Raw genomic sequence first — 27,477 nt, forward strand, 5'->3', positions numbered from 1 at the left:
CCGCTATACAGTTAAAGCACAACTAACTAAAGCATAACAGCATTAAAGCAGATGAATATCAGTATATTTCATTATCGTTTATGCTTTACGTTTAAGTAGAATAGTCATGACTAAGAAGTACGATGGTTTCGAAAGCTGTAGACAGCAAATAAAACTCATATTTCTAAGATTTATTTATTTATTTTTATTGCATTATAATACGGTCCGATGTGATACTGTTATATTATTTATGATATTACTGTACTACGTACTTTAATAAACATAAATGGTATACCAAATTATAAAATGACTGACAAAAAAATGACTTTCTTACAAAACACAGTCTTTTTTATGGAATAAAGTATTACAGTTTTTGTGTTCTTTTGGCTAAGTTAAGTAAACCAGCTATTTACATAAGTTTAGTAGTCGTTTAAGTCTTAAACACTACTAGTCAGTCTATTATTTACTCTTACTTGCCATGTATTTTCAAATATCAGTTTTATTCTCATCTAATAAATAAATACATACATAACTTTTTCGGAATGTTATAATCAATAATAATTAATTAATACGTAATTCCTATTTTGTATAACAACTCCATAACTAATGAGGCTTACAATATAGTAGGGGCTATGAGATATTAATATTCTAATGTTATGACTACGTTTGTGTAGAATTTCTACTGATTTTCTAGCATCTTTGGATTATTGTTACAATACGGAACATTTGTCCATTTCAAGATCCTTAAATAATCGATTCCAAACACCAACAACTGGTCAAACTTTAATTTGACAATTTCAAATGTTTTTATTTAATAACCTTCTAACATCAAAATTCCAATGGAGCCACATATCCCCTCTATTGCGGTTAAAGTTCAACCCATTATAACCACGGCAACTACCTTGTATCTTTGCTTAAGTACCATAACTATCCCATTTAGGAATCCCGCAGCGGTTAAAGCCCTCATTACATTACCCTGTTATGGCTTCACTAAAATATAAGTTAAATTTATGTTAAGATTTTTGCCCGGAGCAATAGTATATAACAAGTTGTAATTCTCAAATTTATGAACAGCATTTCCCATCGTTAGTTGTCTTTATATTACAAGTTATGGATATAATTATTTTTCAACTGTTGCAATTGATTTAAATTTTATTTAATGTGGACATTAACTAATTTTGTAATATTTGTGTATTTGATGGGTTTTGGATATTAATTTATTCCAATCTTCTCAATAAACCAGTATTATGAAATCTGATATTTGTCAAATATTAAAAGAATGTATAACAAAAATAATACTCATCAAAAAATCGTTTATGTTACAACTACATGAATTAATAAAAGCAAGCTTTTTAAATCGATTTATGGCAACACATGTTATGTAGTGTTTGTATCTTAACAAATAACGATTAAAAGAAACTCTTCTCACAAGTAAAAATGCATTGCACAAGTTCTTCTCCTTTGTCAGAAACACCTTTTTCAGTTTAATTTTTATTTTTTAATTTTAACACCTACGGAAATGTAACGGAAGTATCGGTAAATGAAGTGTGTAAACAGCATAACCTAAAATGCAACGTTCAGAGTAATAAAAGTTGTACTTGTTAATTTGTACTTACTTCAAATTCAAACAAACCATTGAGAATATGTATTTACATGTTTTAGCCATTAAAATACGTAAAGATGTCCATTAAGGACTCGTAATGTTTCAATAGTATTCATGAGCCTAGAAACGACATTGAAATGCATAACATAATGTAAGCTTTTTCACACTAAACAAAGTTTTAGAGGGAATATTTTTGTTTGGACAGAGAGGGGTGCGATTTTTAACCGTGGTTTTATGCAAGGGGTGTTCTACCCTTCTTATCACTAACCTTTAATTGCCCAATAAATTGTGAGTAATATTTATGAAACACGTTTTGCATAGAATTTAAAAGCGACCCTATCCAACAAAGAAAAAATATATTTTTATATGAACACTGGTTTTATTTTAAAATTAACGGTCTGTTTATCACTTATTTGACTATTGCTAGATACAATAATCATTTAAGCAAAAACATTTTTACCAACGACGAGTGGTCATTCAGTACACGAATATAAAAATTGTCATTTAATTAACATTTACTGGTAGTGCTTAAGTTATTTGTATTTATTTACAGTATATGTAGGCCTACACATTATTATTTATTAATTATTCCATTATAGTCATATATGACGCAAACCTTGCAGCTAACATTGACTATATTATGAATATGATTATTATGACTACATTAGCTACTTAATATTACTGCAATAAAGAACGATCTTAATGATTTTAATTTACAATACCTGTAGAGGGTCCAATTGTAACAATCAGTAATTATTTAAATGTGACGACGGTGTGCTATTATCATCCAGATAATTCTAGTAATATATAGCTAACATCCGTGTACACGTAATATATGCGTTTCCTGTACTGAGGTGTTTGAAATGGCATTTCATTGAAACATGTAATACCCTGATTGTCACTATTGGAACTTTTGACATGTTTAGCAAACATGCTGGCCAATATTGCATTTCGAGACGATTAAAATGATTAATTTTCTTTTTCATTAATATCATGTGTGTACTCTAAATAAATATCATCTGTAAAAGGTTATCCTCTTCTTTATTGTATTTATATTATTCGTATTGTGTGATTTGATATACTTGTAATTTAGCTGCAATAATTGTAAACATCATCCAAATATTTTTCAAAAAAGACGATTTTAATATCATAGAGATGTTTCTCGTGAAGGTAGAAATTTTATAAATAACCACTTGTTTTAGACCGATTCTAAAATCAGCTCCTGTATAGCATTGACTTAGTTAAAATTTCGAGTTACGTTTAATACACAAACGTTTTGTAATTTAGTATAAATTTTTTTTTTTGTAATTTTTGTAGGTAACTTTTCTAATTTACCTTTTCTAATTCCAGTTTATTTTACAAAGAAAATACGTCTCTTCAACAACAAATGAACAAAATCTATACCCAATTGTAATAGTCGGAATATTAAAATTATGTCATGACCATTTCATGGAAATAACAACAGAATACGGCAGCATACCCGCCTTATCAATGTACGGTTGGCCATTACATACATAACAAGCAATGAACAGTCTTGTCTAGCTTTTCATAAATATTATAAACTCCTACCCGCCCTTCATGTTTAAACTTTCAGTATTGGAATTGGTAGTAAATGTAATATATTTAATGTTTAGGTTTTCTGTATATTACACATACAAGTCAAAACAATTAATTTCGGTCCAAACCAAGGCATGTCTTTAGACCTAAAGCACGAAAAGTACATTATCCTTACCAAATGTGAATAAATAGATTGCAACGGCAACATTTGCCTATTTTACTGTAAGCTTAAAAATGTTTCGTTTTAAATTAAGAATATTTGTAATTTAAAATATTTTAAATCAACTGGTTAGTACTTTGAATAAAGTTTTCAAACATGAAATTGTACAACATTTTTTCTTAAAAATTCTACATTTTACTTTTTTATTACATGGTGGACATCGTATTAATATGCATGTATATATTAATGTATACATTAATATACAATGTAGTTTAATTGTAACCAACTAGGTACTGTATTTAATTGTGCTGTTGTCAATATTATATCTTTGTCTTAGTTTTTAGAATTATTGTGATTGTTCATGTGCAATAACAATTTATATAATTTACACTGTCCTTTCAGTATGGCTTGGTTAACAAGTTGACCAACCTAAACTAAATTAACCTAACCTAACCAAAGATCGAAATCAGCAATTGACAGCTACACACTCTGTCGGAGGCTCAATTATACTACGTCCATTTTCATTATAAAACTGGCTACAGCTTTAACATGGGAATGGAATATCGTCAACATTTAATTGGCACTGCTATTGCATTACTTTTCCATCGTAACTACATATATGACAAGTTATGTTTACTGTAATCAGTTAATTTTCAGTGCAAATTAAATTATTTTCTAACCATTCGCTGATGAAAGTGTAATAGAACGTCTGAGGTAGATTATACATTCAATTATACAGTTAGTATAACAGTTTTTGAACCCAGGAGCAAACTTCAAAAAAGCAATGTGACGTGCAATTAAAACCAACCAAGGATTTAAAATTACAAAAACGTTTTGTTAATAGGAAGACTCAATCTAAAAACCCGCTACCTTCGCTCTTTTAACAGGCATAGATTGTAAAGTAATTTATCTTAATTTTTATAAACTAATATTGAAAGTTCAAAGCTTAATGGAACAAAAAACTATAATGGAATGATTGGAACTGTAATTTTCAATTAGAACACAAGGATTATTCGTAATGGAGTGTCCAATGGAAAACCGGAGACCACAGTGCAAACTCACAATTCATTATTTACGAAATTTGATGCTGGTACTGATTAAAAACAGTTTTCTAAACATGAAATCATGGTTCCAACAAGATGTTTACAACATAAGGCTTTCGTATGTAGACAATATATTTAATAACTGGATACACATATATCTAGGCTACTTAAAATAGCAACAACGTTCAATCTTTTGGTTTCAGTAATCAATTATCAAGTGAGTATTATTTAGTTAAACAAGGTTACTCGTCTGGTCTAGTCCTTAAAGCCTGGGTCTTCTGTCCAAGAGGCGCGGGTACTAATCCAGTCACCAGTCAGCCACATATGGATTATAGTCATGTGATAATCCAATGGCTTTGTGTCATGGAGATTGGAAAGTTTGAGTATCTTAAACTATTGGCTAACTTGTTAAAGTTAAAGTTAACTTGTTACAGTACATTTATTAAATGAAATGCATGAGCTACACAATTCAATATCTTTGTCCATTGTATACGAGAAGAACAAATTGTGGAAAACGCAAAACCAACAATGTAACACATGTAGAACGTATAACCAATGTAATATTCGTTGTGGAAGGGAAAATACAAGTTGTTAGATGATTGGCTGGGTGGTTGTCAGACATAGATCTTGTTTCAACATGTTTGATCAAAACACTTTATCAACCTTTTAACTAAATTACTCTCCGCAAACACACAACATACGATGCAAGGGTACTTTGTAGATTAAAATGCTACCTTTACGCCATGTCTCATATTTTGTACGTATTTCAAGAAATTGTTTGTTTGGAAAAACAAATATCCAGCCTTTAGTTAGTTTTTCCTTTGCCTATATATTCAGTATCGATGGTACACATCCAGTACAAGAAACAGTTCGTAATTGCTTGAGGTGAAAAAAAAGCTTTAGGCTAAATTGATTTTGTCTGTCAGTACGTAAAATAACATTATATCATAATTTATACAAACCAAAATGTTAGAACAATATTTATAAAAAATAAATATCCTTATGTATAACCAGCTAATTTAGAAGAACTTTCTAGCTAAATTTCTTCATGTCTTGTCGAATCAAATTCGTACAATATACTTAGTTGGGAATACCTGTACGATTGACTGTATGTTAGTGTTAAAAAGTTAGTTCTAAATTATCAATAATTATATAAATAAAGAAACTTAATAATTTACACGAAGGTGTATATTATTTTAGACACTAAGAAAGGTATATGTCTATCACCGACCACTGTGGTGAAACTCAATATACTTGATCAGAAAATGAATCCAAACGGCAAGTAATGTTTCTTTCATCAATTCCCTTTAACTCCTCCTTAAAAGCTTCTTAGAGAGGAAGTCGGGCTATTTCACCTTAGCCATTCGTGTTACTGTATTCACTCTGTAATACTTTAGGTTTACTCCCATAGACATGTGAAAACTATCTGATTTATCAAATAGATTGATTCAATATGTATAGGACGAATTGTAAATAACATAATTAAATTTATCATACTGATAATAACAATTTATAAATAAATATATTATATATATATATATATATATATATATTGTTTATAAATGTACTATAATCATAAATACCATTTCATAAATACCATTTTAACTATTTTGTTCTATAAGTTATACAACATGTTTAGCCTTGCTGTGGATAACATCTTTAAGTTAATTTTTATCTGATCCATTTTAAATATGACTATTGATTACATACACGAATGTTATTTTGGTTAGATTTTGTATAAAATAGTAAACATTTATCTTATTAAGTATTATGCATTAAATGCATGATTGGTTTACAAAAAAAAAACTGTCATATATGGAAAACACGTATTAAAACATAAAAAAATCAATGTTAACACAATATAATATGGTTATGTTTGTTGTCTTTGCAACTTCATATACTTAAATTCCTCACTGGCGTTCCAAGTCAACTCCATAGAATTTAAATTTATTTTTAAGTAGGCCTACATTATATCTAATATAGGCCTACTGTAATTTTTTCTACGATTTCTATTGCATGGTTAAATATTTATTTTAATTTTTCAACATTTTTATAATAATTATGTAACCGTCAAAGAATTGCTAATTGGTTTAGTTTTTGTCAGTTATTTTTTTATAAAATAAAACATTTGTCTTCAACAACTTTAATGCCCACTAAACTCGAATTAGTCCAGATATTATGTGTAAACTCAATGTAGGCTATATAACAATTACTATCCACATTAGGCAAAGTTTGATGAAAACAATGCACTGTAAAAGCTATAATTTTCTTACAAACTACACTACTTTTTTCTCACAAGTTTGGAAGACATTTTCAAAAAATGAAAACTAGTGATGTTGACGTAAAATATAAAGTTGGGTGTGTTTGGTGGTTCAGTCGCTTGACACCAAGATCCCAATTTTGTTGAGAGCTCCTACTTCACGTTGTCGCCGCATAACTATGACTAACAGAGACTGGTGAACCACCACCTATATTGTGGTCTTGTTTTGATTATTGGATGAATTTTAAACGATATTCCAAATTTATAGACTTACGATTGATTCGTTTGTTTTGCTTTGAAACGGATTATAAAAATACAGTAGGCTATGAGCTATTTAAACTACTTATCAAATGATAAAGTAGATCTTACTCTAGTAGAGTGGTATTTTAGCCCCATAAATAGTGGTAATAGAATATTGCTCAAAGTTTGATTTCATTAACTCTGCGTTAAGACTTTTATTGTTGTGGTTTGTCAAATCCGAATAAACATGTTTTATGATCTGTAATTATATTGCAATTACAATATTACCCAACAACGCGTTTATTTTTTATTTTTATTTGATACTAAAATGTCACTTTCATCAGATCGAGAAAAGTCTTGCTATAAGAAGAACTAAGTTTTAGGCGTGCTGTCAATTTCGAAGATCAACTCCTCAACTTCACTCTTAAAATATTGACAAATTTAATGTGATCCTTACTTAGTTCGTGAATAATTTAAACTATTCTATGAGTTATCTATGATCTAAAAATACTCATGTAACTAAAAAGAATTCAGATGGCAAGTTGAGATTCAATCTAACGTCACCACTACTACAAAATAAATACACATCGAAATGTATTACTTTATTCTCCAAAATCATAACGCTTTAAATTATTTGCAGTTTTTATTATTATTTTTAATTTACGAGTATGTCCCCTGCACATTTCTGTTTGAATCACGTTTCATTGAAACTGTACTGTGTAGGAATGGGTAATACAGTTGAGAATACTGTTTCGAGCATGTGAGCTAAATTAAAAAAAAGAATTTTAGAAATAATGTTGGGCCCACGTGAATTTTGTTTACCTGTTGGAAGCATGTAAAATTTAAATACTAATTTACCGGCTCGCAATTATGCAAGAATAAAACATGACTTGTTAGTTTAATTAGGCGAAAGGTGACTTAGTGTGCCTCTTTATTTTAGGTAGATTTACAAATTCTATATTCTAAATTTACTATTTAGTTAATAACAATGGAGAACCCGTGGTTTACAATCAAAGTTTAGAAACAAATAACGGATGGAAACTTTCCCTTAAATAATGCTACAAAATTTTTATAACGATGATGAAACTAATCAAGTTTTTTTATTGTACTCACATTACTTCAGGCTGGACCTGGGCGTTGCGGCTTTACCAAGATAACATCCATTAGTGATTTGGCGGGATTTGAACCCGGGACCTCAGGCGCCAAGGTCCCGCACTCTATCAAAAGACCCCAGCTCCCTTCCCCTAGACACCAGACCTGATTTCCATAGCTCACAAATTCTTTAAAAGTCATTTAACATATCTGTTTGAAGATAAATGCATTGTCATAAAAGTAAGATGTGACAGCTGGGTAATATTTCATCTGGTAACTTTATTCCACATCTCCAACTGAAACAATCTGCGTACACACCTGAGCAGAATGAGGTTTTGTATTGGTTTTGTTATGACGTTGTTACAGAATTCAGTCCTATCTCCACTTTAAACATTACAATCATGCTTTATCACAATGGTTTGAAATATTATTGATCTACATTTGAATACTTTTGACAAGGTGTACTCAAATTCCTTTGCTTTTCTCACAGAGATTTTTTATATTGAATAGGCATATACATTTTTACTTTACATATCTAATCATTTCATTATTAAAACTAAATGTCAAATACATTAAGGTGCACCAAACGTATTGCGAATTGAAATAGCCCATTCCAAACTAATTGTGATGGGTTACATCCAAGTACTTTTTATTGCCTCTTAAGTTTACCTATTCTTTAAATTTTTTTAGGAAACTGAAACTAAAAGCAATAATTAGGAGGTTATGTGTACAACTTATTTATCAAAACTAGCAAAGAACACATATTTTATAATTCTAACAGTCTTTCAGAATGAGCGGCATTTGAATGCATTTACTCTGCAAATGCAAATTACTCCTAATTAATTTCATAATAAATGTGTTCTCTTGACTTGGCCAATGCAATGTATTGTTAATCTGGCTGAATAAAGAACTTTGACGTTGACTTTGACTCACTGTTTTGGGCTATGATTACTGATGAAATCTTAAAATTCTATCGTTTACAATAACTTGTCTATTTAAATTATTTAAATATTATTTAACTCATTTAAATATTATGTTTACAAGATAACTATATTTTACTGTAGTATGTTCTGTCTTGTTCAAATTAAACCAAAAAGTATTTCCCTAATTTTATTACAGCTTTATGTAGTATTTAAGTGTCTTGTTTACAGTAGTGTAGGCTTATCTATAGTTATAATTTGTGTTTTGACCTTACCGGTTTGAAATATACACTCACGACCAGTGAAGTTGGGAAAACCAACCATCTAATACGAATAAAAGTATACAATATAAACTAATGTCATGTATCTTATTTGACATTGCTTATCCGAAGTTTTGAGTCGAATGAAGAAATATGGGTGATAGTGACGCATGGTTGGGTGTCGTGCTGATTTTAAATTTGTTGTCTGGGAAAAGGTTATTAAACTGTCATAAAAGCATTCGTAAATCAAAATAAAATAGTGACATGATGTATGGTGTTTTGCGTTGGTAAGAAACATGCATGAGGCGAACCAGAAAAAGCTTAGCCTAAAAGCTTTACAAATTTAACACATATGTAAAAAGTAAAGAAAAATACGGCGAAACGCAATGAAGCGAACTAAAATCGGACATAAATATTGTAATGCAAAAAATGTTATTAGGTAAACAAAAATACTGCAAAATGAATCATCTAACTACAAGTGCAGACAAATAAAAAAAATGATACTGATAAAAAATACTGCAAAAAGAAATAAAGGAAAGTAAAAAGATGTATGAAATAAACTTGACTTATAAAAAAGCTGTGAAAAAACTAAAGCAAATATTAATAAGGTGAAGTCCGATAGTGCCAAAATAAAAGGTGACATAAATAAAACAAAACTGATTTATTTCGTGAAATGTTTCCAAGGTACAATATTCATAGAAACTCAAGATTCATTCAACTTTTTTCGAGTCATGTAATAGCTTAAAAGAAATGTCACTGACAATTTTCACAAGATAAGTTTGCAGGTTTTTAACTTGTATTATTAAGGTAAAATCATATTCCCTAAAATTGGCGATTAAAATTTAATTACAAGCCCAAACCTTACTGTTCAATTACTGATTTTTACGCATTTCAATAGCTGTCGATGATTATTGATATTGGTTTTTAGTAGATTAAATTAAAATAGTTATATGTTAATTTATCAGATTCTTCCTCCTGGATTTAGCTAAAACAAGCACGTAGTCAAACTTACAATATAATATTTTTTTTCATATAGGCTAACGATTAGTATAAATTTGGGATTAGTTGGAGAAAGTTTTGTATGTAAAGATTGATAACTCATACTGAAGATCAAATAGAAACAATTGTCAATTTCTAGTTTTATTGACAATCTGCCGTGTGTGTTATTACTCCCCTGTGTTGTTGCTGAGCTATCAAGTATATTGCCAGTGCGTTATAGATGTCAGAGATGAGTCTTCGTTGTTATAATGTTTAAAGCTCGGTGAAAATATCTTGAGCTTAGAAAGTATTTACAATCCAAATATGTGGAGGCTGACTGTAAAATATGCTTAATCTTGTTGGAATATTTTTTCATTGTGGAAATCTTAATTGGGTTAAAAGTTAACTTACGGTTAAATATACGGAATCTTCCATTGTTTCTAGTCCAATAATAGCTTGACGTCCAGAATGAAAAAACACATACAACACCTTGATATATAGTTTTACCTCCCTTCACATCATAGAATGATATAGGCTCTTTCTCGGTACTGTTCTACACATATTATGTAGTCTGTGGTTCTACACATTAGGCATACTTAAGGCTAGCTGGACGGACATAACACATAACTAAAACTCATTGGCGATTTTAAGGATGTGAACCTTGAACATCGGACAAAAAATTCCCGGTCTCTACCACTAGACCAATTCACTCCAAAACCTCATAACATACAACAATAGACACGCTCACAACAATCGGCAAACATTAAGCAACTTGTAACCATGAAATGCATCAGTCCATCGAAGTTAATCCTTTGCGGTTGTGGTAATTGTTTTACGGATCAAACTGAGAACAGTTAACTGATCAATTAATTGAGCAAGACAAATTGAAACTACGCGACAGGAAACAACTAGCAACAACAGTAATTTGAAAAGCGGCCACGTCCGCAACGCAATTAGACACATTTGTGACCAAATTAGCTTCGCATATATTGCCAGTGTTCGTGAAACTGTCTAAATTTGTTTTGATATAATAGCTGTTTGCTAAGTTTGTTCATTTCATAATGTTCATAGTATATTTAAAAACTAGCATGAATTTTTATTCATTAAAAATTGCAGTTAAATAAATACTGTTATACTAATAAACTGGCCATTGTTCTAAATTTCAAGACAAAAATAACCTAAACAGGTTTCATGAACAATTTAACTTGTATTGCACTTTCATGACTGTATTAGATTTAAACAGGATAACTTATTTTAAGACGAAAAAGATTGAGGGGCGAACGTTAGCTTGTTTATAGCCAGAGGTTCCAGTTTGAAGCAATCAAAAACCTTATCACTTTTATCACAACCAAACTGGATACCTTCTGCTTACTAGGCTTACTAGGATCAGTCAACTCAGCAACCCAACTACAAAAGTAGGTTAGTAGCTTTTGTTTGGCTTAAAGTGTCAAATTCATGGAAGAAGAATAAGCAAAGAATAGAAAAAAGTATAACTCAGTAGGCTGTAAGTAGGTTATATATCTGTGTCGTACTCCCGGAGCCAATATGGACTCTTATGGGAATATCCGTCTCAAAATTCCGGAGCCGTCCCCCCACCACTCCACTTGCTCGTGTAAGTAGTTTAAGATATTAATTAGCGATTATTGGCTAATTATGGGTTCATATGGAGTTTATTCTTATCCCTAAAAAATCTGGGAGTCAACCACTAGCTCAAATAGAAAATAACTAATTAATGACTAAGATATTAATAATCATAGAAATTGCTAGAAAAAAGGATCAACGAAGTGATTAAATTCAGTTTCGATGTAAAATGTGTTTTCTATATGTTATTTATTTACTATTTAAATTAATTAGTACGTTAATTTAATGTTAATAAATAATAATTTGTTAGTAACTAATAAATATAATCCTAGTTTTACTAAAAAAATACATATTTATTTCAGTTTTAGTAAAACCAGTATCAGGAGTGTAGGATTGTGTAACTGCTTCGGAAACTCATTTTTCTGTGTGTGAAATCGGTTAATTTAAAAATATAAACTTATTATTGATTATTTACCGCAATTATTGTTATTTTGAAGTGATTAAATACGTTTTTAGCCGGTTTGAGTGAGCGTAGCGAACGAACTTCAACCAGGACGTGATTGAGCCATGCAAACGAGATCATCTTGAAAATTAAGAAGTTAAACCAAGTTAAACGGGGCAAAGCCCGCGGGTTACAGCTAGTATTTTATATATTTATAATTCGTAACGTGGTTCCGAAGTCTACATCTGCGTTGCCTGTACCAGGGGAGCATAAGTGGCCAGAAAACTGGTTTAGTGGACGGAAAATACTGATGCTCCTATCATTATCACAATGATAATATGCCTTTAGACAATGTACTAATTGATAGAACCTTTTTACATCAATTACAACACTATTTCTATATTGTTATTATCAAAAGCGAGTAAATTATTATTTGTCTAACAGTTTTATTGTTAGAGATGGTGTTCTGTTGCAATATATTAAAATTAAAAATAGTGTTATTTCAAATTTTCAACATCAGACTTACCTAAGGGTAAGGAATATTTTAGTTTAGACGTATTGAGTATTCAATATGTAGTAAAAAAGTTTTAGATTAACTGCCATGTTGAAAGAACTCTTTTTTCCACCAGTTCTGATTTCTACGATGCCTATATGGGTATTCAAACCCAAAGTTAAGTGTAGAGTTATATTGCGTAACTGAGACTTGCAGTACTGTGCTCACTATCGAATCAAAGGTAGATTGTTACCATTAAGCCAGATATGTATGTAAAATAATTGAAAATACTAAATAGTCTGTTTCGTGAAATACATGGTATTTTAAAATGTCCTGCGTGGTTTGAGTTACTTCGTCAAAGTAATGATAAAAGGCACCATAGTCCCACAACCTTTGCATTTCAATGTCCAAGCGTTAATGAATATCTGAGACCACATAAAAGTTGGCCAAGTTTTTAACATTTTAGTTTGGTATTTGCTGTTGTATCCGAACATCTTCAGCTTCTAGTAAATTTTATTTGTAGAAATCTATATGCACAAACTGTTTTGAACTGCGTCTAGTTTGCCTGTATCAGGCGAGCAGAAGTGGTCAGAAAACTGGTTTAGCGGGTGGCGAACACCGATGCTCAATTACGCTCAACACCTTGAGCAATCAAGCTTTTTCTCTACCTACTATTCCTATGTGTTGGAATAGAAAATGATAGGGTTAATAAACAGAAAACACTGTTTTATAGAGGTATTTTAGATGGTATACAAACTTAATTCTAATGTATTTATGATTTTAAATGTCCAAGTTTCCTTAGTCTTAGTTTAGATATCGTGAGTATCCAATATGTTGTAAAAAGTCCTTTGACCATCAGCTGAATTAAAAGAACTCTGAAGCTTAGTATTATCAGTTCTAATAGGTATACTGCCAAGGTGTGTATAAAATCAAAGTGAGTTGCATAGTGTAAGACGTAGCCTGTATCGTTTAAAGCCAAGCTAAGTCCAAAAGTAGATTGTCACATTGGCTTTGACATGGAAATGTATATTATTTGAAACCACGCCACGTTTCAAGCATCAATAACTTTCCAGTTTTTAACTACATGATTAACGTATGTAGCTAGCCCTAAACGTAACGTTCAAACAGGCTATGACGTTTCAATTTCCAAGCGTTTACGGTAACCGAAAATCCAAAATTTTATGCAAATTGGGTTTTAAGCATACATCAACAGGGGGATTTGGGTTTGGGTAAGGGTTTGAGATTTTTATAAAATAGACTTTGGATAGAAAGACAGCTAACTTTAAAAAATATTATTTAATTCAATTGTATTAAGTTTTAAACATGCAATGAGAATATCTTCATCTTCCTACATTTTATCAAATTAAGGGTGTATAAAGACGTTTTTTTTTTTTAATAGAAATCACATTATAAATATAAAAAGGTTAAACAATCAATCAATTGGGCTGCCTGAGAATCCCTCTCTCAAACGATAGTGGTTCATTTTACTGTCGAAACCAGTTTTAGCATATCGTCCATCAGGAACTCGTGATCATAAAGAGATGCTGATGAGGTGCTAGATGATGGTGTTGCTGGGCCACAATTGCGGTGACATGAAATAAAAAAAACAGAGAGTGTTAGGCTAAGACTAATGCATTTTTATTTGAATATGTGTGTGTTGTGTATTACTCGATTCCTTATTTGATGTTCCAACCATATAAATACCATCAATTTGTTTCTTTGAAATAGATGTTTTCAAAATACAAGCATTCAGACTTTAATTCTATAGTTTGTTGTTTAGTGCGCATTATTGTTGCGATGACTAATTTCAGAAAACAGTTTAATGAAACCTGTAAATGTAATATAGGTTTAAATCTTGTTTTACTCTCAGTTATATTCTAACTGAAAAATGTCACTTAAGTCTTGTCTGATCAATAGGTTTTGATGATGTTTGGATATTTGTGATATTAAAATCTGTATGACAATTGTGTAACAAGACTTGTTGATGATTCAGGTTTGACATTTTACCTTTGTTTTTATCCTATGTTACACTCAATACAAAAAAAGTAACAGCGGCCCTAGGGATCGTTTCCTCCCCATACCCAAGAGATAGATCCGAGATGGGCGTTAGCTTATACAGGGTGTTTTTTTTTTAATGTTTATTCCATATTCTCAATTAAAAAAGCTGAGGTTAAGAAAACATAAACAGTTGGTCAAAGTGAAAGTTGTGAAGTTGTATTGTACTTGAATGAAAAAAAAACACCCTGTATTACGTGGATCGCCTTTCAGCCCTAGCCACGACTTTTTTAATGTGGTTTATATCCACAGCTGTTACTTTACAATCATAGATACATAAAAACATATTGTACATTATGTATTTTTATTACACCTAAACAGTTAGTTTTCTTCTTTTCAATGGTGGTTCCTCCTGAAGTCGATAATGGCCGTATGGAAGTGTGTTGATTTTGTCTGGTAGAATGTATCTTTTGTCATCGTCAGCACTCAAAGTCACCTTGTTTATGGCAACAGTTGAAACTATATGCTTCTTCGATGAGATGATGTTGTTCATAGTGTAGGTAGACTCACGAGAATACAGACACTGGACGTAGTCTTCAAACTTTATTTTATTTTTCACAACAGATTTTTTGATTCCTTTGACTTTTTTGATGGGACTATCTCTCTTGTCTATGGCGTATACCTTACTTCGTAGTCCTACAAAGGCTTTCATCACTTCACCACCTAATTCATCCTTAAACTTCCCAAGAACCTTTTTGTTTTCCTCTGAAAACAGAGGATGATCCTTGGGATAGTTGCTGGTGTCAAGATGTTTTTGAAGTAATTTTAAGTCTTCGTACAAATCTACTGTCTCAATCTCAAGAAAATAAGAGTCGGTATCCTGGTAGCAAAGTTTTACTCTATCTCCATAAAATGGCTTCAATACGTCGTAATAAAAGTCATACATTCGTACTTTACTTAAATCCAAGATACTCATACCAATATAAATTGGTTTGTTTAATACAATCTTTGTCTTCCCCATGTGAATGCCTACCAAGTTTTCATTGTAGACGGTTCGGTCGATAAAGTTGGGCTTTGAAATAAGTTTTTCAGCCTTTTTTGGATCTGACACTAACCTGATATCGAGTCTGTTACGAACCTGTTCCATCGTCTTCCCATATATAGCATTGGACATCAATTTGTAAAAGTCTTTCTCGAATTCGTTGCATGCATTTTTTCTCTTTTCCGTATTTAGATTAATGAAAGGTTTGAGCCAGTCTTTTTGTTTGAATTGAATTGCACGATGAATCTTTTTCAACTTCAATCCATGACTCAATGCTTGTTTTAGAGCTACATAATGTATCACATATTTTTCTTTGTCTTCAACTGTTGTTAAAAGTTTCTTATGCACACCTCCAGGTGGCACTTTTGTCTCTGCACAGAAAGGTAGATCAGCATGGTCGTCGTGTAGCGTTTGTGGATATTCCAGGTCAACTTCAAGTATATATCCCTCGTCGGCGTCGTCGGGTATGGACTCAATATCAATTTTTAAATCATCACACCACTTGAGCCCAGCATAAGGGATATGACGACTTAATGCTTCCCCATACAAGTTATTTGCGTCAAGATAGATTAAATACTTGCTAGGCACATTAGGGTCTTTTGATATATACTTCGCTACGGCGTGACGTTTGATACACTGTGTGATCCCACCTCGAATTCCCTTCTCAACCATCAAAAACATGTCCATGTCCTTAATGATTTCGAGTTGAATGCCTGTATATTTCAACATTGCATCCCATGCCAGTCCTGGTGTAGTAAAGTAGTAGGCAGGGTCTAAGTTGTAAGTCAATAGACAGGTTTTACGGAAATTTTCAAATGCATCACACAGAATCAAGACATCACATTTTACATACATGTCAGAATACTCTCCTAATGTTTTTATATTGAATGTTTTCCACACGTTTTCTGCATGACTGTAGTCTTCATCGCTTATCTCCTCTTCACTAAGTCTACTGTAAAATGCAGATTTTGGTGGAAGTTGTCTTTCTTCAAGTTTGTCGAATGCAGTCATGTAGTCGTAGCAGAATACCCCTTTTTTTGTTAGCAGTTCGGTATTTTCAGGAAAATTTCTTTTTGTTTCAATAAAATCAGGTTTTGGTAGGTTATTTGCCAAGTTGCTGAGACTATCCTGCATAAATCTATAGGAATCTAAAAATCTCAATTCCATCACATTATTTTTTGCATGTTTCACTTTAACCATTTTTGAAAATGAGATGTATTTTTCTTCAGTGTTGGGTATAACTTTAATTTCATTTGTGTCATAGCCCAGTTCTCTGACAATAAAATGAGAATCGTAGCCCGACAGGTTGTGGATAAAGCAGGGCACGAAATATTGGTCTTGATAAAAGAGATTGCAGTGTCTATGGGCGACTCCAAGATATTTTCCACTGACATGACAATGATTTCTTACCTTGCAGTTTTCCTGGGTAAAGTTTCCTTTTTTACAAACGTGACAGTCAGTAGCAGCATCAAAATCTTCCTGTTCCTTCTGCGTAAGCTTAGGTACTTGAAGCTTCTTGTTGCCAAACAAAATCTTATCTATAAATTGTATATCTTCATTCATGCTTTTAACAAAGTGTTTAGCAGCGTCCAGTCCTCGATACACTCGCAGTTGTGTATGCTGATCCTCAGAGTCTTTCAACAAGTACGCGTAGCTATAAGGTGTATGATGCTGATATGCACTTGTCCAAGATGTTTTCGGGTCACCATCACACGCATGAACTGGCTGCAGTAGTGTTTCAAAGTCAGCATAAATTACAAACCTAACTTTCTTTGAACGATGTTCGTTTTTAAACGAAATGGTGTCATAAGATGGAAATTCACATCGTTGAACTTTTGGACATTCCAATTGATGGGCAGACAACTTTTCCTCAGCGGTTTTGTCATAGTAATCGTTAAAATGAGCAAAACAACGCTTACAAACCTTAATTTTACACGTATCTTTTGTAAATTGGGAATGGACTAATCTATTAAAATCGGTTATCAGACAATAATGTGATGTATTCATATCAGTGATGTACAGTAAATCGAAATGATTTTTCTTCTCTTCTTCACAAACTTTTAACGGGTAAACGTCAGCCTGTTCAGTGAGTCCAAATACGTTTACAGAAACACTGTTCACTTTTTCGAAATGTTTGATCTCATCAAGTTTCACTGGGAATGATATACAGTTCCAATCATATTTATCTTCCAGGTCCCTGTTATTAATGTATTGGCACACTTCCCAGGGTTTATTAGTGACATGTTTTGATAAGATCGCGTATTTGAAACAAAAGTCGTCAGAATTTCTAATGTTTATAACAGCTTTCCTATCAGAAATTTTTTTTGGAAGTTGAATGTGACGTGAACCTCTCAAAGGGTTGTATCGGTTGATCCTCAGCTCAACTCGTTTCACCCTACTAAAGGTCCATCCTGATTTCTTCATTTCACATTCGCTTTTTTCTGTTGTTAAATTCTCAAACGCATCTTCAAGAATAGGATTTATGTCAGTTGTTTTGTAAACGATGATATTTTTCGTTTTAAAACTCCGTTGACAATGATCCCCAGCTATATTTCTAAATTCAGATTCAACAAAAATATTAAACTTAATAGCTGAGTATGTAAGTAAAATAAATCGAATCTTGTCCACTATCGCAAGTTTTAATTTCTTCAACACTGTGTCGAGATCACTAGAGTCTGGTTGAGTCACAAACGTTTTGATTCTGCTTTTTAAAGCTTTCTCAACCTCAACGAATGGTGACTCATTTTCTTCGTGAATTACTTTCAGTTTTTTTTGTGGAGCCTTTCCTCGACATGCAAATTTTTCATGCTCAGTTAAGTCTGACCGTCTTCCAAAAGACTTATTACAATCTTTACATACAAATTGTTTTTCTTCAACGTGAGATCGAAGGTGACGAAGCATATTTCTACGTAGCGTAAATGTCTTTTTGCAAATGGTGCAGGTAAACATGGTACTGGTATTATAGTTAAGGAAATGCCAAATATAACTACTTGTTTGTATATATTTTCCAAGGATATAACTAGATTCACAAAGAAATTTCTTTAACCCATTACTAGTTATGTTACAAACTTAATTGTATTTTTGTTATTATTTTGTTGTTATTATTAGTTATTTAAAGGTTAACTGTAAGAAAGGACCATGAGGTCCTAAGTTCGCCTCAATAAAAAGGACTATCATTTCATTCCTTAACCCTTAAATATTTTAACCATTTAAGCTTTTAAAAGGATACAGCTGAAAAGGTTAACACACAACACAATATAAAATAAACAGTATCAGCAATCTGACAATACTTTCTTTAATTAGCTTGTCAACAACCTTTATCATGGGTAAGCGTTGGGAGAAACTTTGCTATTTTATAGAGAAAATCACAAAAGTGGCAATAACTTTTAAAATGTAATTTTACAGTTAGGGGGGTTGCACTATTTTTCTTTAAATTATCAGAACTATAACATAGTAATTTTAGTCAAACCCGGGTTTTCCAAAAATTAAAAATTTCCCTTATATTATGGTTTTTTTTTTTAATTTGGAAATAACATAAGTTACAATAACTTTCAACCATAATTTTTACTAAAATGGGATGTATACCATTTTGTTGAAAATTTAAAGGCTTATCACCTACGAGGGCTATCAAAATCGGTCAGGCTATTTTTTAAGGAAAATCAATTTTTCCGTCTTTTATGGGAAAATCACCAGTAAAAGCTAAGTTTCTAAAAACAATAAAAAAACGTCTGGAGTTACCACGGATTAGTGTCCACATATCAAATTTGATCAAAATTGGGCATCAAGTTTGCTCTGTAGCTATAAACAAATACAGACAGGCAAACTTATGGACAGACATCACTTCCTAAACCACTTTTTAGGTTCAGGGGGAGCCAAAACGGATATATCAACTTAAAACTCGAACTTAAAAATGTTGAAAAAAAACAACACTTTCTCCATTTACCATGCACAGGGGAGACTGTAAAAATACCTCACCACAGCATACCTAAAGCGAATTTTATTTTCACTAAAATACTCTCCAAGGTTTTAATCCTATTTAAAGAAGATTGATTTTAAAATATTAAGGTTTGCATATGTGCGTTTTTATTGAAATGTCGATACCTTATCATGAAACAATCAAATCTGCCAAATGTCTTTGAAATATATCCAAAAATAAGCTACAACAATTCCTCCATAAGAATAAAATGTGAATTTTTTTAGTTTACATATTTCTTTTTCTCCTTAGTCAGACATATAACAACACATCAGTATACTGAATTTTATTTTAAGAAAAATGCTTCAGAAAGAAATTGTGAGATTTTATTGGGGGGGGGGGGGGGTAATAAATATTTACCCCATTAAACCCAGTTAGTCTGTGGAAACTCGTTCAAATAGGTTTTTCCATTTGTATGAAATGCCATCAAATTCTGATAATTTTTAATCGAGTTATCATGCTAACAGACACATGTGAACGATGTTTTGGCCTCTAGGAACTAAAAATTTAAAAGTAAATCCCAGATTGTAAAAAAAAAAAAAAAACGGTGATAGATTGTTTCCTGAAAAAGTTGTTGACGTGTCCTCAAAAACTACTGACACAGATTGTCATCACACAGCTGCAGTAGTTTATGCATGCTAGTTTTCAATTTACATTTTATTAAATGGTTGTATAGTGCTATACAAATCTAAAGCATGTTATACTAAGTGCATCTTGCTACAAATCACTGAATTAATGGTCTTTATTCGATAAAAAAACATATTTTAAACGAAAAATCTGAGATGGAGAATACAACTGTTTTAAGAATATTGCATTGCTGTGAATAACAACATGGTTTAAAATTGTCCATGTATTTAGAGAGTCTCGCATCCAACGATCTAACTTAGCGCGTAAGCGATCAGAGAAACTGAAATGGTACCCACCATTGAGTGTATTGTAGAGTTTTCGAGGAAATTTTGGTTTATGTAATATTTTCTGCTGTAATTTATTTACCCTAGGTAGTAATTTAACAGCTACCATCTTGAGGAAATATATCAGTCATAAACGGTATACAATGACTACTAAAAAGGGGATGGAAGCTAAAAATGATACATTTTTTAAAGATTTTGCTTGCTAAACATGTTATTCCAACAGGTTAACAAGGAGTGTCATTTTCAATTGTCATGTGAATGACTGTAAAACTGTAAGATTGCTAGCGGTACAATGGATATAACACAAATAACATTAACAATCAATACATATATAAACGTCTAATACTGGTTTATCATTTGATGTAAAACATTAATTAACGTGTTTATGGCAATATCATTGTTTCTAACACATTTTCAAGTTTCTGGTAGATGTTGTCTGTAGAAGTGGTTTTTTAAGTGATGTTTGGTTGGGTATAGACCTCGATTTTGATTAAATTTGAGTACTATCCCTAAAATCACCAAGTAATTTAAATATTATGAAATTTGTAATTGACGTTTACTCCTAAAAACACCATAAATAATGGGAAAAACTGTTAAACACAAAACAACTTAAACTATGTGGATTAAAATTTAGAATGATACTTTTAATCCTAAATGAGGCAACTCACAATGCTGTAAAAGTACGTAAAAGTAGTTTTTAATGCATGCGTGCAGGTCTAAAAGTCTAAAAGGGAGTACAAATCTGCTATTGTAAACAGTTGTAAATTTATAATGTGGTAATCGTATGACATTATCTATAGATTGATTTGTATACAAGGTTTTAACCTATTGCTGTCGATTGTTCGGCTTATCGATGTTAATGTACTGTAACACAATCGGAATAGAGAAAATGATTGAATCACTAAACAGCTGCTTATTTGCATTAGCAGAAAGTTAGTTGAAAGCGAGCTGAAAGTCGTTTTGAGAGATTATTTTTACATGAAAATTATTTCGTATTCTAACTTTGTTTGTTAAACTGATGCAATACGACGAAAAATATAGTTCACCACACGGGCAAAAAGAGTCACTTTAGACCCTAGTAATGTAATATACTATTTCATATTATACTGATAAAATAAGCTGTTCTGATCACCCGTAGGCTAATGGGAGAAACTCTCAGTCTGCTGATATTGTCATGACATTTTTACACTTAACCCGGTTTTAATGTAGGAAATGATAACGACATTGAAAGACCTCGTTTAGCAACAATCATTAATACTTATTGTGGAGGTATATGTTACTTAACGTAGCAAGATTTTGATGTACAACAGCATTAATTGATTGATAAAAAAATACCCCCGCCGCAGCAAACCTGCAGACTTAGCGAATTTCCATTTGCCTGATTGGATTTAAACTAAAATGTCTCCTTAAAAATATCACATTTATTCCCTATTTAAACAGAATTAGTTTAATGAGTATTTAGGTTTGCTGCAAAAGGGAAGGTAAAAAAGTGTTTTTTAATGTAAAATATTAAAAGGTACTGTGATTTTGTAAGAAATTAATGTATTTTCCAAATTTTATCAAAATATGTTCATAAACAAGCAAACTACAACAGTTGACTTATTCTCCATAAGAATAACATGGGAATTTTAAAATTACAATTTTTTTGAATTTTCTCCGTAACAATTAGGCACATAATAACGCTTCAATATACTAAATTATTTGTTTTTTTAAGCTCTACAAAATGGTTTAAAAATAAATTGTGAAAGTTTGTGTTTTTAGGGTCAAAAATGGGAAAAATCTATTTTTACCCCATAAAACCCCCCATAAACCCCCATTCCCATAGTCCGATCATGCTGGTTCGCAAACTCATTCAAGTTTATCCCGCCTTACACCTTCAAACCAAATTTTATCAAAATCGGACAAAAATTACTCAAGTTATCGTGTGGATGGATATATATATAAAAATTTGAACGAATGGCGTTTCTGGTCTCTGGGGACATCAATATGAAAAAGTAAATCGGTCCCGGGCTTAGGTCTTACCATGAGATCTACGGTAATAGCTACTTCCCTATAGGAAAATTCGCTAAAAAAGGCATTTTTGGACGTTTTACTTATTCTCAAATAAAATGTGTAGTTAAAAAACATAAAAAACTAGTGTTCAGCTAGATCAAACAAAGTGTTCTCATTGTGAAATTATATGCTCATAATATCCTTGGATGAACTAGCCAGACATCCACTGTCAAGGTCATTACCCAGACTGTAGACAGGTTTTAATGCAAGGTCATTCTCCTACCTTGTAACCTAGTGTTGCAGACTGGCATTTTGTTTTGCCAAAATAGCAGCATTAATTATTGTAGCATTTGTCATTGTTTATTGTGTCCTTTGAAGAATGCTTTATTTTTTACTCGAGTTCGATTAGTGAACTACTCTGACCTTATTACTATTACACAATTGTTAAAAAGATACCTGTAACAAAACAGCAAGTGTACCCAATAGCCGAATATTTTTCATATATTTCTAAGGTTAGTGTTGGAGAGCATAATTGGGAAATAATTGGATCATTAAGATAACAATCCCTATAAATATTACTCTGGCCTAGTACGTTATCAATAATTCACTACAATCTAAGGTCAAGCTATGAATTGCAATATTTCTTATCCTATCTTTCTACACAATGGTCACAAATTGACTTTGGTAAAAAATGTCCCACATATTGTAACGTTTTGTGTTAAAATCTGTTGAAAATGCCCCCTTTATAGCAAGCCTGTATTGTGTCTGATTTTCGAAACTGTAATTTTTATTCCCGATTAAACATTTGCTTTAACTACTACTTAGGATTGCTGGATTACAGGGACGGAAAACATGCTTTAGTGTATGTGTGTTTAATGTTATGTATGTGTTAGTGTTATGTTAATGACGTATTAAATCAATAAATTAGACAAATGTGATAACAATCCTTAGACAAACTAACTACAACAGTTTTTTCTCCGTAACCTTTATAACGATGCTTTAATATACATTTTTTAGATTTACATGACAATTGTAATACCAATTATTTTAAAAGTAAAAATTTGAAAAACTTTTTTTAACTCTAAACCCTGTTTTATTACCATGATTTTCCATTATTCAAGTGTATACAACCCCTACATGTTCAGTCATTCATACAAACTTTCATCAAAATCAGACTAAAATTAAGTACTAAATTTCTCAAAATATAAAACTGAATTCTAACGGTTGGTTTTTTGCCAATGAGGAAATCAACATAAAAAAAAGTCAATATGTCACGCGTTTCACCGTGACCATAATCAATGATTGGGATGATGTCACATATGTGACAATTATTGTTAGCAATAAACTATAAACATAATTCTTTGACGACTTAAGTGGTTAAAATAGTTATAAACTATAATATCTGGATGGTTCGTCTATACTATTTTTTTAAAGTAGATGTTTTTAACTTAAAACTCATAACACTTACATTGAAAAGGATACATCAGGTGTAGCTGATCTTCTATGTAAGCTGCTGGTAGAGATCTGTGTAAGCTGGTCCTCTCACTATGAAAGCTAGAGACCGAATGACAAGTGGCCACATCTGGTTTACCTTTATACCCCCCTGACTTTCATGTTTCGACATGAAAATGCACCGCTGATAAGCTAGATGCTCTGTGCTCCTGATCGAGCAGCACACATATCAGCTTTCTTATTGCGTCACAAAACACAGAAATCTTTCATGTTTCGACATGAAAATGCACCGCTGATAAGCTAGATGCTCTGTGCTCCTGATCGAGCAGCACACATATCAGCTTTCTTATTGCGTCACAAAACACAGAAATCTTTCATGTTTCGACATGAAAATGCAGCTGTGATTACGTAACCCGGATATTGTGACCATTAAAGTCTACAATTATAAGTGTCTACGTATTTACTCAAAATAGCAGAAATCTTTCATGTTTCGACATGAAAATGCAGCTGTGATTACATAACCCGGATATTGTGACCTTTGAAGTCTACAATTATCAGTGTCCACGTATTTACTCAAAATAGCAAAATTCTAACTTCTTATAACTAATTACAGTCTTATATAGTACACACGACTGCAAAACCTAAAATTACACAACTATTGATAAACCAATACACTAGATAATGCAAGTTTTGGAGCTTTGCCAAGAGTGGCTTCAGTCAAGTTCAATGTCGCTCGCTGCCGAACTCGTCCTTGGAATGTGCTTTGTCGTCCATACAACAATCTGATCCAAAATTTCACCATAATTTACACTTAGAAGTATGCATAAACCATAAACATATATTGTTATGCTAACTATGATTTGACCGTTTGTATGTAAATCTTATTTTATACTACAAATCAAAAACAACACTAAACATCAACATAAACAGTGAAAAAGGAGACTCTGCTGTACTGGACAGCTTCATTGTGTCATTTACCTTTTAGAAACTGTGTTCATAAACCAATAAATTAAACGATTTAGGTAATGATTTTGCAAAAAAAAACTAGATAGAATGAATCAACTTGAACGGAAGTTGAAATATTTTATGACACTATCGTTTGTCATCTAGCCCTCAATTGTTGTAAAATCTGAATTTAGTTAAACTTTTGACTGTAGAGTGGTTTATATTACCTTGTTATTGTCCAATTTTATTTTAAAGTAAAATCGGTCATAAACGGCCATAAATAATAGGAAACATGTTCATACATAATTTTGTAGTCATAAACCAAAATATTTAATGATTTATTCAAATTTTTGTAGAACAAAATTAACCAACTGGAATGTTTTAAACCAGAAAAGTTAAATAATGTAAACACTATTTTTTGCCAACTAGGCCTCAACTTTTATAAACACTAAATTTAGTTAACATTTTGAGTATCGGTCATAAACACTAGAAACGTGTTGATACACAGTTCTGTGGTCATAAACAATTTAAGATAAAAACTTAACATAATAATGGTGCATTGTCCAAGACACTGAAAAGCGGGGATTGCTGAGCGATAATCACTGGGGGTTATCACATTGTCCAAGATACTTCTTAGTTTAACAGTTGGTTGTTGACTATGCTGTAGTGTATTTAGTGCACTCATGAGTCTTATTTGTTGACGTTTCTGTTGATTGAGGAAATAGAAGACATTTTGGACATGTGAGCCTCGAATTAGTTTTTTTAATTTTTTTTTACCAAGGATGGATATTTTAAAAATACTGATACAAAATCATTTGACCGCAGACTGAAGACTATTTTGTGAGTTTTTTTTTTACTTTGGAAGAACCAGTTAGAATTTATTTGTGACCTATGAAAAAAAATAATGCAATCACACTCTATACGCAATAACAAGACACCATTCTTACAATACCATCACACAAAAGCTTGAGAACATGGGAGGAAGTCCCAGCACAACGCTTACACAATAGACAGCTATCTCGTCTGCTCCCAGAAGCCCGCGTCAGACGCTCAACGCCTCAAGCATCAGGCGTTCTTGGACAACAGATCCATTTAAACCAATCGCGGGTGTTATGGACAGTCTTGCTATCGACAGGATTACAAGATACTAACCTGGGAATAATCTTATTTAGTTTAGATGAGCAGAAAAAAAGTTAGTACATCAGTTGCAGTATATTTAATTTTTTTCTGAGCTAATTAATATTCTAACTGAAGGATGCTTGGTTCGTGTCGTTACTATTTCACTACTTTCCGTTCTCTTTTTTATTACGCATTTTTTTACTCATCACACTAAATTATGATGTTTTACTAACCTTAAGGTTTTACATTTTCCAGAAGTGTGTAATTTTGCAATATATATCTTACGTATACGTTTGCTAATTTAAATTATCATAGTTTTTCATTTTCTACCCAATGAAAGGCAATTTCTTAACTAAATTCTTGATAGTTTAAACTATAGTAAGTTATTAGTGATAATTTCAAAAGAAAGCCAAAAGTACTGTTGATTATGGTATGCTACATTTAACCAAATTGAGAAGTAGAGTTTCACCACAAGGAGCTAGCATTAGCAGTTTCATTTTATCGGCTATAAAGTTGGTTACAGTAAATATAATAGAAAAGATGTTATGAGAAGAAGCTTGACACATAATCAATTAAAGTAAAATTTAAATCGTTAAAATATCGTTTGGCTCAAACGTTTTATCAAGCACAAGATACCGTTCCTTCAAGGTAAAATATCTTCTTCAGAAATCGGGTAACTGGCATAACCTGCCCACCTGATACTGTACAGGCAAACACTTGCAACAGACACAAAATATGATACAACCTTGAAACTAGAGTTCAGTTACAATAGCAAATATTTAATTATTTCAAGTTTAAAAGTATTTATTGTTGCGGTTTTGTTCATTCCAGTCATATGTGTTATTAGCTTCGAACACTGAATGTTTTTTCTAGCGTTTTCGAGATGTTAAATCAAGTAAATAATACGTCATCAGTATCTTTACCTACGATTTTTTATCAAGACAATGCATAGAAGTATGATGCAATTTTCATAAATATCATCACCCACACGATTTATTGCTCAAAACCAGTGCTAGGTTGGCTAACTTGTTTTATATCTCCATACTTCTAGGAGAAGGTTGTTCTAACATTGAAACATTAAGATCGTAGACTGTTTTGTTACAATGACGTAGTACGCTATAACGTCATTGATAATTACGGCATTTTCCTCTTGTTGTTTACTTATAATCTGTTCCAACTGATCAGTGTAAACCCTCTTGGTTGGATTACTTGTAATTAAAATCTTTGAACCTTGTTACAGTGAACCTCATCATAAACATCTGAGAGCCAAAAGATGCATTATATACTCTTATATAGTTGTCAAATTATCACGAGACAACTTTTCAAACAAACCTTGCTGTTTTTGAGACCAGCAATACATTTTAGCAGTGTTTTGAAGTCAATACTTATTTTTATGTTCTAGGATTTTATCTCTTATAAAGTCATCAGCTGATGTGGTAA

General features: G+C 31.8%; 1 protein-coding gene across 1 annotated transcript; it reads right to left on the reverse strand.

The window, feature by feature from the left end:
• Positions 1-14,976: 14,976 nt before the first annotated feature.
• LOC128985064 (uncharacterized) lies at positions 14,977-18,546 on the reverse strand. The gene has a single exon (XM_054404436.1). It carries the CDS (start codon positions 18,544-18,546, stop codon positions 14,977-14,979), a length of 3,570 nt encoding a protein of 1,189 aa, XP_054260411.1.
• Positions 18,547-27,477: the final 8,931 nt, after the last annotated feature.

This window comes from Macrosteles quadrilineatus, unplaced genomic scaffold (genome assembly GCF_028750875.1).
Source record: "Macrosteles quadrilineatus isolate MER2022 unplaced genomic scaffold, UCM_ALF_1.0 Scaffold_2__2_contigs__length_208266976, whole genome shotgun sequence".
NCBI classification, from domain to species: Eukaryota; Metazoa; Arthropoda; class Insecta; order Hemiptera; family Cicadellidae; genus Macrosteles; species Macrosteles quadrilineatus.

Excerpts from the sequence above, each read along its gene's own strand:
- LOC128985064 (XM_054404436.1), bottom strand. The coding sequence starts at position 18,546 with ATGCTTCGTCACCTTCGATCTCACGTTGAAGAAAAACAATTTGTATGT.